This window comes from Oncorhynchus keta, unplaced genomic scaffold, assembly GCF_023373465.1.
Source record: "Oncorhynchus keta strain PuntledgeMale-10-30-2019 unplaced genomic scaffold, Oket_V2 Un_contig_17269_pilon_pilon, whole genome shotgun sequence".
NCBI lineage: Eukaryota > Metazoa > Chordata > Actinopteri > Salmoniformes > Salmonidae > Oncorhynchus > Oncorhynchus keta.
The window spans coordinates 56,573-71,513 of NW_026280366.1; the positions used below are offsets into that span (position 1 = coordinate 56,573).

Here is a 14,941-nt window from a genome sequence, read left to right on the forward strand (position 1 = left end):
TGTTTTAGTGATCGTTTCTCTGTCTTTTTGGTGGGGATGTGAACTGCTCAAACTGTCTGTCATATTCTGTGGTCCTTCAAATGTCGTCATATTTCTTTTACCTTTATTTAACTAGTCAGTGAAGAACAAATTCTTATTTTCAAAGACGGCCTAGGAACAGTGGGTTAACTGCCTGTTCAGGGGCATGAACATATATGAACCTGTGTCCTGTAGAATCTTGACAATTCACAGGTTTTGCACCTCTCTCTCTCTCTCTCTCGATTCTTTTGGGTCCAGTCTGGACTGGCTCATGTATAATTCAACTAGCGTGCTGGTCGGGTAGAGGGAGAGTTGTGGCTTGGAAAACGTGTCACTGTATTGGATTTCTCAACACAACAAAGTGCCTGTGTTTACTGTAGTCCTCAGGTACCAGGGTCTGTGTGTTGCCTGTTGGACATACTGTCGATCAGTGGTTCAACACGGGGGGTGGGGTTAGATTGTAAGCTAACATACTGTAGGACCACAAACCAAGCTGCACCGAAGGCTGACATGGATATATTTAGACTGGTAGACATTCACATAGATGTACATACGGCTTCCAGCCGGCTACTCAACCAGACTGTTAAACAGCCATCATTAGCCATTTACTACCTGGTTACTCAACCAGACTGTTAAACAGCCATCACTAGCCGTTTACTACCTGGTTACTCAACCAGACTGTTAAACAGCCATCACTAGCCATTTACTACCTGGTTACTCAACCAGACTGTTAAACAGCCATCACTAGCCATTTACTACCTGGTTACTCAACCAGACTGTTAAACAGCCATCACTAGCCATTTACTACCTGGTTACTCAACCAGACTGTTAAACAGCCATCACTAGCCATTTACTACCTGGTTACTCAACCAGACTGTTAAACAGCCATCACTAGCCATTTACTACCTGGTTACTCAACCAGACTGTTAAACAGCCATCACTAGCCGTTTACTACCCGGTTACTCAACCAGACTGTTAGCCATCACTAGCCATTTACTACCTGGTTACTCAACCAGACTGTTAAACAGCCATCACTAGCCATTTACTACCTGGTTACTCAACCAGACTGTTAAACAGCCATCACTAGCCATTTACTACCTGGTTACTCAACCAGACTGTTAAACAGCCATCACTAGCCATTTACTACCTGGTTACTCAACCAGACTGTTAAACAGCCATCACTAGCCATTTACTACCCGGTTACTCAACCAGACTGTTAAACAGCCATCACTAGCCGTTTACTACCCGGTTACTCAACCAGACTGTTAAACAGCCATCACTAGCCCATTTCTCAACCAGACTGTTAAACAGCCATCACTAGCCATTTACTACCTGGTTACTCAACCAGACTGTTAAACAGCCATCACTAGCCGTTTACTACCTGGTTACTCAACCAGACTGTTAAACAGCCATCACTAGCCATTTACTACCCGGTTACTCAACCAGACTGTTAAACAGCCATCACTAGCCATTTACTACCTGGTTACTCAACCAGACTGTTAAACAGCCATCACTAGCCGTTTACTACCTGGTTACTCAACCAGACTGTTAAACAGCCATCACTAGCTGTTTACTACCTGGTTACTCAACCAGACTGTTAAACAGCCATCACTAGCCGTTTACTACCTGGTTACTCAACCAGACTGTTAAACAGCCATCACTAGCCGTTTACTACCTGGCTACTCAACCAGACTGTTAAACAGCCATCACTAGCCGTTTACTACCTGGTTACTCAACCAGACTGTTAAACAGCCATCACTAGCCCGTTTACCACCCGGCTACTCAACCAGACTGTTAAACAGCCATCACTAGCCTGTTTACTACCTGGTTACTCAACCAGACTGTTAAACAGCCATCACTAGCCGTTTACTACCTGGTTACTCAACCAGACTGTTAAACAGCCATCACTAGCCGTTTACTACCTGGTTACTCAACCAGACTGTTAAACAGCCATCACTATGTGACCAATAACATCTGGTAAATATGTGTATATGTGACCAATAACATCTGCTAAACATGTGTATATGTGACCAATAACATCTGTCAAATATGTGTATATGTGACCAATAACATCTGATAAACATGTGTATATGTGACCAATAACATCTGCTAAACATGTGTATATGTGACCAATAACATCTGTCAAATATGTGTATATGTGACCAATAACATCTGATAAACATGTGTATATGTGACCAATAACATCTGTCAAATATGTGTATATGTGACCAATAACATCTGTCAAATATGTGTATATGTGGCCAATAACATCTGCTAAACATGTGTATATGTGACCAATAACATCTGTTAAATATGTGTATATGTGGCCAATAACATCTGCTAAACATGTGTATATGTGACCAATAACATCTGTTAAATATGTGTATATGTGACCAATAACATCTGCTAAACATGTGCATATGTGACAAATAACATGTGTTAAATATGTGTATATGTGACCAATAACATCTGATAAACATGTGTATATGTGACCAATAACATCTGCTAAACATGTGTATATGTGACCAATAACATCTGCTAAACATGTGTATATGTGACCAATAACATCTGATAAACATGTGTATATGTGACCAATAACATCTGATAAACATGTGTATATGTGACCAATAACATCTGCTAAACATGTGTATATGTGACCAATAACATCTGCTAAACATGTGTATATGTGACCAATAACAACTGATAAATATGTGCATATGTGACCAATAACATCTGATTTAATGGGAGTGAATATGCCAAGGAATATACACGAACATTAGTGTATTCACTGTACACATAGCTGATGTTATCTGCTGGTACGAAAAAACTAACAGGGCAAGTCAATGATGTTTTTTATGTGCTCGATTTGTTGAACACAGGTGAATGTTATGAGCTTGTTGGAACCAGTCTGATCTCATGAGATTATTATTATTATTATTATTATTATTATTATTATTATTATTATTATTATTATTATTATTATTATTATTATTATTAATATTATTATTATTATTATTATTATTATTATTATTATTATTATTATTATTATTATTATTATTATTATTATTATTATTATTGTTATTATTATTATTATTATTATTATTATTATTATTATTATTATTATTATTGTTATTATTATTATTATTATTATTATTATTATTATTATTATTATTATTATTATTATTATTATTATTATTATTGTTATTATTATTATTGTTATTATTATTATTGTTATTATTATTATTACTATTATTATTATTATTATTATTATTATTATTATTATTATTATTATTATTAGTATTATTATTATTATTATTATTATTATTATTATTATTATTATTATTATTATTACTATTATTATTATTATTACTATTATTATTATTATTATTATTATTATTATTGCTATTATTATTATTACTATTATTATTATTATTATTATTATTATTGTTATTATTATTATTGTTATTATTATTATTATTATTATTATTACTATTATTATTATTATTATTATTATTATTATTACTATTATTATTATTATTATTATTATTATTATTATTATTATTATTATTATTATTATTATTATTATTATTATTATTATTATTATTATTATTATTATTATTATTATTATTATTATTATTATTATTATTATTATTATTACTATTATTATTATTATTATTATTATTATTATTATTATTATTATTATTACTATTATTATTATTATTATTATTATTATTATTATTATTATTATTATTACTATTATTATTATTATTATTATTATTATTATTATTATTATTATTATTATTATTATTATTATTATAGTTATTATTATTATTATTATTGTTATTATTATTATTATTATAGTTATTATTATTATTGTTATTATTATTGTTATTATTATCCCATTGTGTTTTACTTCAGGTGAGCACAGCGGTCAGTCTGTTTGACCGGGATAGAATGTTATTACAGGAGGCTGACGATGACAAGAGGATTAGAGGATTGGGTCGGCGTGACCTGATGCAGATTTACTTTGTCATGACACAATGTTGGAGAAGACTTTCAAAGACTCCTCCTCCTGATGTTTATATTATCTGAATCATTTAGTCTACGTTTTGCCTAGCCTTAATTTCTCAGAGATTCCACAGAATGGGAAACCGAAAAGGCTTGGGAACCTGAAGTTACCCTTTGGAAGTGCTGGTGGAAACCGGTGTGAGGCAAGTCTGTCTGCAAGTCTGTCTGCAAGTCTGTCTGCAAGTCTGTCTGCAATTCTGGCTGCAAGTCTGGCTGCAAGTCTGTCTGCAAGTCTTGTCTGCAAGTCTGTCTGCAAGGCTGCTTGGATATGCTGTAGTAGAGCTTGAATTGTTGACACACTTACAGTTGGAATAATTCTAGACACCCTCCCTATGGATCATATTCCTGTTCTCTTTCTCCTCCTTTTCCTCCTTCTCTTCCTCCTCCTCTTTCTCCTCCTTTTCCTCATTCTCTTCCTCCTTCTATTCCTCCTCCTCCTCCTCTTTCTCCTCCTCTTCTTCCTTCTCTTCCTCCTCTTCCTCCTCCTCTTTCTCCTCCTTTTCCTATCTTCATCCTCTCTTCATTCCTCTCTTGTTCTGAATGGATCCAGTCTAACTTCTTCCCCTCTCTTCCTAACTTCCTTCCTCTTCCTCCTTCAACTTTCTCCTTGTTATGTATGAATGGATCCTCTAACTTCTTCCTCCTCCTCCTCTAACTTCTCTTTTCCTCCTCTTCTTCCTTCCTCCTCTCTTGGATCCTCCTTTTATAAATTTCTCCTCCCTCATCCTTCTCTTCCTCCTCTAACTTCCTCCTCCTAAATTCCCCCTTCTAACTTCCTTATGAATGGAACTGAATTCAACTCTAACTCCTTATGAATTCAACCTCCTTCTATAAATCTCCTCCTTGTTATGAATGGATCAACAGTCTAACTTGTTATGAATGGATCAACAGTCTAACTTGTTATAAATGGATCAACAGTCTAACTTGTTATGAATGGATCAACAGTCTAACTTGTTATGAATGGATCAACAGTCTAACTTGTTATGTATGAATGGATCAACAGTCTAACTTGTTATGAATGGATCAACAGTCTAACTTGTTATGAATGGATCAACAGTCTAACTTGTTATGAATGGATCAACAGTCTAACTTGTTATGAATGGATCAACAGTCTAACTTGTTATAAATGGATCAACAGTCTAACTTGTTATGAATGGATCAACAGTCTAACTTGTTATGTATGAATGGATCAACAGTCTAACTTGTTATGAATGGATCAACAGTCTAACTTCTTATGAATGGATCAACAGTCTAACTTGTTATGTATGAATGGATCAACAGTCTAACTTGTTATGAATGGATCAACAGTCTAACTTGTTATGAATGGATCAACAGTCTAACTTGTTATGAATGGATCAACAGTCTAACTTGTTATGAATGGATCAACAGTCTAACTTGTTATGAATGGATCAACAGTCTAACTTGTTATGTATGAATGGATCAACAGTCTAACTTGTTATGAATGGATCAACAGTCTAACTTGTTATGAATGGATCAACAGTCTAACTTGTTATGAATGGATCAACAGTCTAACTTGTTATGAATGGATCAACAGTCTAACTTGTTATGTATGAATGGATCAACAGTCTAACTTGTTATGAATGGATCAACAGTCTAACTTGTTATGAATGGATCAACAGTCTAACTTGTTATGAATGGATCAACAGTCTAACTTGTTTATGAATGGATCAACAGTCTAACTTGTTATGAATGGATCAACAGTCTAACTTGTTATGAATGGATCAACAGTCTAACTTGTTATGAATGGATCAACAGTCTAACTTGTTATGAATGGATCAACAGTCTAACTTGTTATGAATGGATCAACAGTCTAACTTGTTATAAATGGATCAACAGTCTAACTTGTTATGAATGGATCAACAGTCTAACTTGTTATGAATGGATCAACAGTCTAACTTGTTATGAATGGATCAACAGTCTAACTTGTTATGAATGGATCAACAGTCTAACTTGTTATGTATGAATGGATCAACAGTCTAACTTTAAAAATAAAAATGTAATCTTTATTTAACTAGGCATGTCAGTTAAGAACAAATTGTTATTTTCAATGACGGCCTATCCCGGACGACGCTGGGCCAATTTTGCGCCGCCCTATTGGACTCCCAATCACGGCCGTTTGTGATACAGCCTGGAATCGACCCAGGGTCTGTAGTGACTCCTCTAGCACTGAGATGCAGTGCCTTAAACTGCTGTGATACAGCCTGGAATCGAACCAGGGTCTGTAGTGACGCCTCTAGCACTGAGATGCAGTGTCTAGCCTGAGATGCAGTGTGATACAGCCTGGAATCCAACAGGGTCTGTAGTGAAAAGGATCTAGCACTGAGAACTTGTCAGAAAAGGATCAACAGTCTAACTTGTTAGAAAAGGATCGACAGCCTAACTTGTTAGAAAAGGATCGACAGCCTCTTCACTAAAATGTTGTGTTGTGTCTTGTTGTTCCAGGTGGACCAGAAGATGTAGCTGAGGACGACAGGCTGACAGAAGGCTGAAGACACTAGAGAAGGTTCTCAGGTGCTTCCTCCGGAGAGAGGGGGAGGGGAGGGAGGGGTGGGGGGTTTGGTCCCTTGGAGCACCACCTCCAGAGCTTCACCATGTCCAAGAAGTGGCCCGGGGGGGCCGGGGGCCGAGGCAAGATGGAGAGGGCCGATACGTTGGCGGCCCTGCAGGCTGCCAATGAAGATCTGAGGGCCAAACTCACAGACATCCAGATCGAACTGCAGCAGGAGAAAAGCAAGGTGGGAACTATGAGACACGCGTTGATTCACCATGTATTCAACCAGGAAGTCTCATTGATTGTTAGAAGGCCTCTTTGCCAAGGCCTGAGGCACTACAGGACAGGCAGTGGTTTTTAGATTGGTGTTTCGAGGAAGATGGAGAGGTATACAGACAGGTTACCAATAAGGTCTGTGACTTTCAATATTTGATGAGGAGGAACTTGAGAAGGAGTGAAGTTTGTCTCATAGTGGGATAAAATGATGTGACTCAACTCAAAGCAGCCGCTGGCAGTATATTGTTTGTATTTTTATTTTAACAAGGCCAGTCAGTTAAGAACAAATTCTTATTTACAATGACGGCCTACACCGGCCAAATCTGGACGGCCCTGGGCCAATTGTGCTCCGCCCTATTGGATGCCCAATCACGGCCAGGTTGTGGAACCACAGCCTGGAATCGAACCAGGGTCTGTAGTGACACCTCTAACACTGAGATGCAGTGTCTTAGACCGCTGTGATACAGCCTGGAATCGAACCAGGGCCTGTAGTGACACCTCTAACACTGAGATGCAGTGCCTTAGACCGCTGTGATACAGCCTGGAATCAAACCAGGGTTTGTAGTGACACCTGTAACACTGAGATGCAGTGCCTTAGACCGCTGTGATACAGCCTGGAATCGAACCAGGGTCTGTAGTGACACCTCTAACACTGAGATGCAGTGCCTTAGACCGCTGTGATACAGCCTGGAATCGAACCAGGGTCTGTAGTGACACCTCTAACACTGAGATGCAGTGCCTTAGACCGCTGTGATACAGCCTGGAATCGAACCAGGGTCTGTAGTGACACCTCTAACACTGAGATGCAGTGCCTTAGACCGCTGCGCCACTCGGGAGCCCAGTATTCCGACAGACGTCTCTTCCCCTGTAGATTATACTTCTCTCTGCACTGAACGATCTCCTCTGTGTTAATTCATTACAGGAGTAATGTGGCATTACTGTAGTACAGTTTGGCTAATACGTATTCCTGTCTATGGCTGAGTCACAAATGGATCCCTACTCCCTACTAAAGTACACTACTATAGGCCTTGATCCCTATGGGCCCTGTAATACGCTGTAAAGAGAATAGGGTGCCATTTGGGAAGCAAGCCTATGTAATCTGTGCTCGATAGGACTGTTTCAATGTCAGTGTGCTAGTTGACTGACAGCCTGAGGGTCTAATGGTTCGGCTGGAGGGGCATGCCTGACATGTGCCCGTCATTGGCTGTGTGTTTTGTTTGACAGCTTGGGGAGCTAATTGCATAGCTGAGACTGTTAATGACATGTCCATGTCATTGGCCGTGTGTGAATGCCTTGTACAGGGGAGGAGCTGGGACACGAGCTAACTTTCCACTGCTGAGTGTCTGTTTAACTTGTCAGGACATGGTTTACATTATGAGCCCCATTCTGTCAGTCTGGCTTTAGGCTCACTGGAAAGTAACTGGGGGAAGAGACTAGCTAGGGCTCCTGCTATTCTACAGTAGTCTAGTCAGCCTAGTGTTAATGCTATTCTACAGTAGTCTAGTCAGCCTGGTGTTAATGCTATTCTACCATTCTACAGTAGTCTAGTCAGCCTGGTGTTAATGCTATTCTACCATTCTACAGTAGTCTAGTCAGCCTGGTGTTAATGCTATTCTACCACTATACAGTATCCTAGTCAGCCTAGTGTTAATGCTATTCTACCATTCTACAGTAGTCTAGTCAGCCTGGTGTTAATGCTATTCTACCACTATACAGTAGTCCTAGTTAGCCTGGTGTTAATGCTATTCTACCACTATACAGTAGCCTAGTCAGCCTGGTGTTAATGCTATTCTACCATTCTACAGTAGTCTAGTCAGCTTAGTGTTCCTGAGTAAGGGGGTCAGCCTAGTGCTCCTGAGTAAGGGGTCAGCCCAGTGCTCCTGAGTTCAAGTGCTCCTGAGTGAGGGGTCAGCCCAGTGCTCTCAGCCCAGTGCTCCTGAGTGAGTGGGTCAGCCCAGTGCTCTTGAGTAAGGGGGTCAGCCCAGTGCTCCTGAGTAAGGGGTCAGCCCAGTGCTCCTGAGTGAGGGGTCAGCCCAGTGCTCCTGAGTATGGGGTCAGCCCAGTGCTCCTGAGTGAGAGGGGGTCAGCCCAGTGCTCCTGGGTCAGGGGTCAGCCCAGTGCTCCTGGGTAAGGGGTCAGCCCAGTGCTCCTGAGTGAGAGGGTCAGCCCAGTGCTCCTGGGTCAGGGGTCAGCCCAGTGCTCCTGGGTAAGGGGGTCAGCCCAGTGCTCCTGAGTGAGGGGTCAGCCCAGTGCTCCTGGGTAAGGGGGTCAGCCCGGTGCTCCTGAGTGAGGGGGTCAGCCCAGTGCTCCTGGGTAAGGGGTCAGCCCAGTGCTCCTGAGTGAGGGGTCAGCCAAGTGCTCCTTGGTAAGGGGGTCAGCCCAGTGCTCCTGAGTGAGGGGTCAGCCCAGTGCTCCTGAGTGAGGGGTCAGCCCAGTGCTCCTGAGTGAGGGGTCAGCCCAGTGCTCCTGAGTCAGGGGGTCAGCCCAGTGCTCCTGGGTCAGGGGTCAGCCCAGTGCTCCTGGGTAAGGGGGTCAGCCCAGTGCTCCTGAGTAAGGGGTCAGCCCAGTGCTCCTGAGTAAGGGGTCAGCCCAGTGCTTCTGAGTAAGGGGGTCAGCCCAGTGCTCCTGGGTAAGGGGGTCAGCCCAGTGCTCCTGAGTGAGGGGTCAGCCCAGTGCTCCTGAGTAAGGGGTCAGCCCAGTGCTCCAGCGGGTCAACCCAGTGCTCCTGGGTCAGGGGGTCAGCCCAGTGCTCCTGGGTAAGGGGGTCAGCCCAGTGCTCCTGGGTAAGGGGGTCAGCCCAGTGCTCCTGAGTAAGGGGGTCAGCCCAGTGCTCCTGAGTGAGTGGGTCAGCCCAGTGCTCCTGAGTGAGGGGTCAGCCCAGTGCTTGTGAGTAAGGGGTCAGCCCAGTGCTCCTGAGTGAGGGGGGTCAGCCCAGTGCACCTGGGTAAGGGGGTCAGCCCAGTGCTCCTGGGTAAGGGGGTCAGCCCAGTGCTCCTGAGTAAGGGGTCAGCCCAGTGCTCCTGGGTCAGGGTGTCAGCCCAGTGCTCGTGAGTAAGGGGGTCAGCCCAGTGCTCCTGGGTAAGGGTTCAGCCCAGTGCTCCTGAGTAAGGGGTCAGCCCAGTGCTCGTGAGTAACGGGGTCAGCCCAGTGCTCCTGGGTCAGGTGGTCAGCCCAGTGCTCGTGAGTAACGGGGTCAGCCCAGTGCTCCTGGGTAAGGGGGTCAGCCCAGTGCTCGTGAGTAAGGGGTCAGCCCAGTGCTCCTGGGTAAGGGGTCAGCCCAGTGCTGAGTAAGGGGTCAGCCCAGTGCTCGTGAGTAAGGGGTCAGCCCAGTGCTCCTGAGTAAGGGGTCAGCCCAGTGCTCCTGGGTCAGAGGGTCAGCCCAGTGTTCGTGAGTAAGGGTGTCAGCCCAGTGTTCCTGAGTAAGGGGGTCAGCCCAGTGTTCGTGAGTAAGGGGTCAGCCCAGTGCCCTGAGTGAGCGGGTCAACCCAGTGCTCCTGGGTCAGGGGTCAGCCCAGTGCTCCTGGGTAAGGGGGTCAGCCCAGTGCTCCTGGGTAAGGGGTCAGCCCAGTGCTCCTGAGTAAGGGGTCAGCCCAGTGCTCCTGAGTGAGTGGGTCAGCCCAGTGCTCCTGAGTGAGGGGGTCAGCCCAGTGCTCCTGAGTGAGGGGTCAGCCCAGTGCTCCTGAGTAAGGGGTCAGCCCAGTGCTCCTGAGTGAGGGGGTCAGCCCAGTGCACCTGGGTAAGGGGTCAGCCCAGTGCTCCTGGGTAAGGGGTCAGCCCAGTGCTCCTGAGTAAGGGGTCAGCCCAGTGCTCCTGGGTCAGGGGTCAGCCCAGTGCTCGTGAGTAAGGGGGTCAGCCCAGTGCTCCAGGGTAAGGGGGTCAGCCCAGTGCTCCTGAGTAAGGGGGTCAGCCCAGTGCTCGTGAGTAACGGGGTCAGCCCAGTGCTCCTGGGTCAGGGGGTCAGCCCAGTGCTCCTGAGTAAGGGGGTCAGCCCAGTGCTCCTGAGTAAGGGGGTCAGCCCAGTGCTCCTGGGTAAGGGGGTCAGCCCAGTGCTCGTGAGTAAGGGGGTCAGCCCAGTGCTCGTGAGTAAGGGGGTCAGCCCAGTGCTCCTGAGTAAGGGGGTCACCCCAGTGCTCCTGGGTAAGGGAGTCAGCCCAGTGCTCGTGAGTAAGGGGGTCAGCCCAGTGCTCCTGGGTCAGGGGGTCAGCCCAGTGCTCCTGAGTAAGGGGGTCAGCACAGTGATCCTGAGTAAGGGGGTCAGCCCAGTGCTCCTGAGTAAGGGGGTCAGCCCAGTGCTCCTGGCTCTGCTCCAGATGAACAGCTATCTACCCCCAGTAACAGTCCATTTCAAAGAGACCATTGTGACGTCTAATGATAGACACTACTGTCTGTCTGTGTGTCTGTGGAGGCCAGGGGGTCCCTTCCCTGTTGTTTGGCTGTCTGAATGAACAATGCTCTCTGCTCTGCATGTATGACCCAACCAATGCAGGTTTAGTTATATACTGTAGAGCAGGCTGTATGATATAACAGGATTAGTTATAGATAACAGGTTTAGTTATAGATAACAGGCTGTATGATATAACAGGTTTAGTTATAGATAACAGGTTTAGTTATAGATAACAGGCTGTATGATATAACAGGTTTAGTTATAGATAACAGGTTTAGTTATAGATAACAGGCTGTATGATATAACAGGTTTAGTTATAGATAACAGGTTTAGTTATAGATAACAGGCTGTATGATATAACAGGTTTAGTTATAGATAACAGTCTATATGATATAACAGGTTTAGTTATAGATAACAGGTTTAGTTATAGATAACAGGTTTAGTTATAGATAACAGGTTTAGTTATAGATAACAGGCTGTATGATATAACAGGTTTAGTTATAGATAACAGGTTTAGTTATAGATAACAGTCTATATGATATAACAGGTTTAGTTATAGATAACAGGCTGTATGATATAACAGGTTTAGTTATAGATAACAGGCTGTATGATATAACAGGTTTAGTTATAGATAACAGGTTTAGTTATAGATAACAGGCTGTTTGATATAACAGGTTTAGTTATAGATAACAGGTTTAGTTATAGATAACAGGCTGTATGATATAACAGGTTTAGTTATAGATAACAGGCTGTATGATATAACAGGTTTAGTTATAGATAACAGGTTTAGTTATAGATAACAGGTTTAGTTATAGATAACAGGCTGTATGATATAACAGGTTTAGTTATAGATAACAGTCTATATGATATAACAGGTTTAGTTATAGATAACAGGTTTAGTTATAGATAACAGGCTGTATGATATAACAGGTTTAGTTATAGATAACAGGTTTAGTTATAGATAACAGTCTGTATGATATAACAGGTTTAGTTATAGATAACAGGTTTAGTTATAGATAACAGGCTGTATGATATAACAGGTTTAGTTATAGATAACAGGTTTAGTTATAGATAACAGGTTTAGTTATAGATAACAGGTTTAGTTATAGATAACAGGCTGTATGATATAACAGGTTTAGTTATAGATAACAGGCTGTATGATATAACAGGTTTAGTTATAGATAACAGGTTTAGTTATAGATAACAGGTTTAGTTATAGATAACAGGTTTAGTTATAGATAACAGGCTGTATGATATAACAGGTTTAGTTATAGATAACAGGCTGTATGATATAACAGGTTTAGTTATAGATAACAGGTTTAGTTATAGATAACAGGTTTAGTTATAGATAACAGTCTATATGATATAACAGGTTTAGTTATAGATAACAGGTTTAGTTATAGATAACAGGCTGTATGATATAACAGGTTTAGTTATAGATAACAGGATTAGTTATAGATAACAGGTTTAGTTATAGATAACAGGCTGTATGATATAACAGGTTTAGTTATAGATAACAGGCTGTATGATATAACAGGTTTAGTTATAGATAACAGGCTGTATGATATAACAGGTTTAGTTATAGATAACAGGTTTAGTTATAGATAACAGGCTGTATGATATAACAGGTTTAGTTATAGATAACAGGTTTAGTTATAGATAACAGGCTGTATGATATAACAGGTTTAGTTATAGATAACAGGTTTAGTTATAGATAACAGGCTGTATGATATAACAGGTTTAGTTATAGATAACAGGTTTAGTTATAGATAACAGGCTGTATGATATAACAGGTTTAGTTATAGATAACAGGTTTAGTTATAGATAACAGGCTGTATGATATAACAGGTTTAGTTATAGATAACAGGCTGTATGATATAACAGGTTTAGTTATAGATAACAGGCTGTATGATATAACAGGTTTAGTTATAGATAACAGTCTATATGATATAACAGGTTTAGTTATAGATAACAGTCTATATGATATAACAGGTTTAGTTATAGATAACAGGTTTAGTTATAGATAACAGGCTGTATGATATAACAGGTTTAGTTATAGATAACAGGCTGTATGATATAACAGGTTTAGTTATAGATAACAGGCTGTATGATATAACAGGTTTAGTTATAGATAACAGGTTTAGTTATAGATAACAGGTTTAGTTATAGATAACAGGCTGTATGATATAACAGGTTTAGTTATAGATAACAGGCTGTATGATATAACAGGTTTAGTTATAGATAACAGGTTTAGTTATAGATAACAGGTTTAGTTATAGATAACAGGCTGTATGATATAACAGGTTTAGTTATAGATAACAGGTTTAGTTATAGATAACAGGCTGTATGATATAACAGGTTTAGTTATAGATAACAGGTTTAGTTATAGATAACAGGCTGTTTGATATAACAGGTTTAGTTATAGATAACAGGTTTAGTTATAGATAACAGGCTGTATGATATAACAGGATTAGTTATAGATAACAGGCTGTATGATATAACAGGTTTAGTTATAGATAACAGGCTGTATGATATAACAGGTTTAGTTATAGATAACAGGTTTAGTTATAGATAACAGGTTTAGTTATAGATAACAGTCTATATGATATAACAGGTTTAGTTATAGATAACAGGTTTAGTTATAGATAACAGTCTGTATGATATAACAGGTTTAGTTATAGATAACAGGTTTAGTTATAGATAACAGGCTGTATGATATAACAGGTTTAGTTATAGATAACAGGTTTAGTTATAGATAACAGTCTGTATGATATAACAGGTTTAGTTATAGATAACAGGCTGTATGATATAACAGGTTTAGTTATAGATAACAGGTTTAGTTATAGATAACAGGCTGTATGATATAACAGGATTAGTTATAGATAACAGGCTGTATGATATAACAGGTTTAGTTATAGATAACAGGTTTAGTTATAGATAACAGGCTGTATGATATAACAGGTTTAGTTATAGATAACAGGCTGTATGATATAACAGGTTTAGTTAAAGATAACAGGTTTAGTTATAGATAACAGGTTTAGTTATAGATAACAGGTTTAGTTATAGATAACAGGCTGTATGATATAACAGGTTTAGTTATAGATAACAGTCTATATGATATAACAGGTTTAGTTATAGATAACAGGCTGTATGATATAACAGGTTTAGTTATAGATAACAGGTTTAGTTATAGATAACAGGTTTAGTTATAGATAACAGGTTTAGTTATAGATAACAGGTTTAGTTATAGATAACAGGCTGTATGATATAACAGGTTTAGTTAAAGATAACAGGTTTAGTTATAGATAACAGGTTTAGTTATAGATAACAGGTTTAGTTATAGATAACAGTCTATATGATATAACAGGTTTAGTTATAGATAACAGGCTGTATGATATAACAGGTTTAGTTATAGATAACAGGCTGTATGATATAACAGGTTTAGTTATAGATAACAGGTTTAGTTATAGATAACAGGTTTAGTTATAGATAACAGGCTGTATGATATAACAGGTTTAGTTATAGATAACAGGTTTAGTTATAGATAACAGGTTTAGTTATAGATAACAGGCTGTATGATATAACAGGTTTAGTTATAGATAACAGGTTTAGTTATAGATAACAGGTTTAGTTATAGATAACAGGCTGTATGATATAACAGGTTTAGTTATAGATAACAGGTT

General features: G+C 40.2%; 1 protein-coding gene across 1 annotated transcript in view; it reads left to right on the forward strand.

Annotated features, from left to right (window-relative positions):
• Window positions 1–14,941, forward strand: part of LOC127919627 (janus kinase and microtubule-interacting protein 3-like) — a gene marked incomplete at its 3' end in the record, with an annotated part of 50,300 nt that overhangs the window by 18,868 nt on the left and 16,491 nt on the right. The window contains exon 2 of the mRNA XM_052503369.1: window positions 6,550–6,842. Coding sequence (XP_052359329.1) covers window positions 6,699–6,842 — 144 coding nt within the window. The remainder of the gene's footprint in view (window positions 1–6,549; window positions 6,843–14,941) is intronic.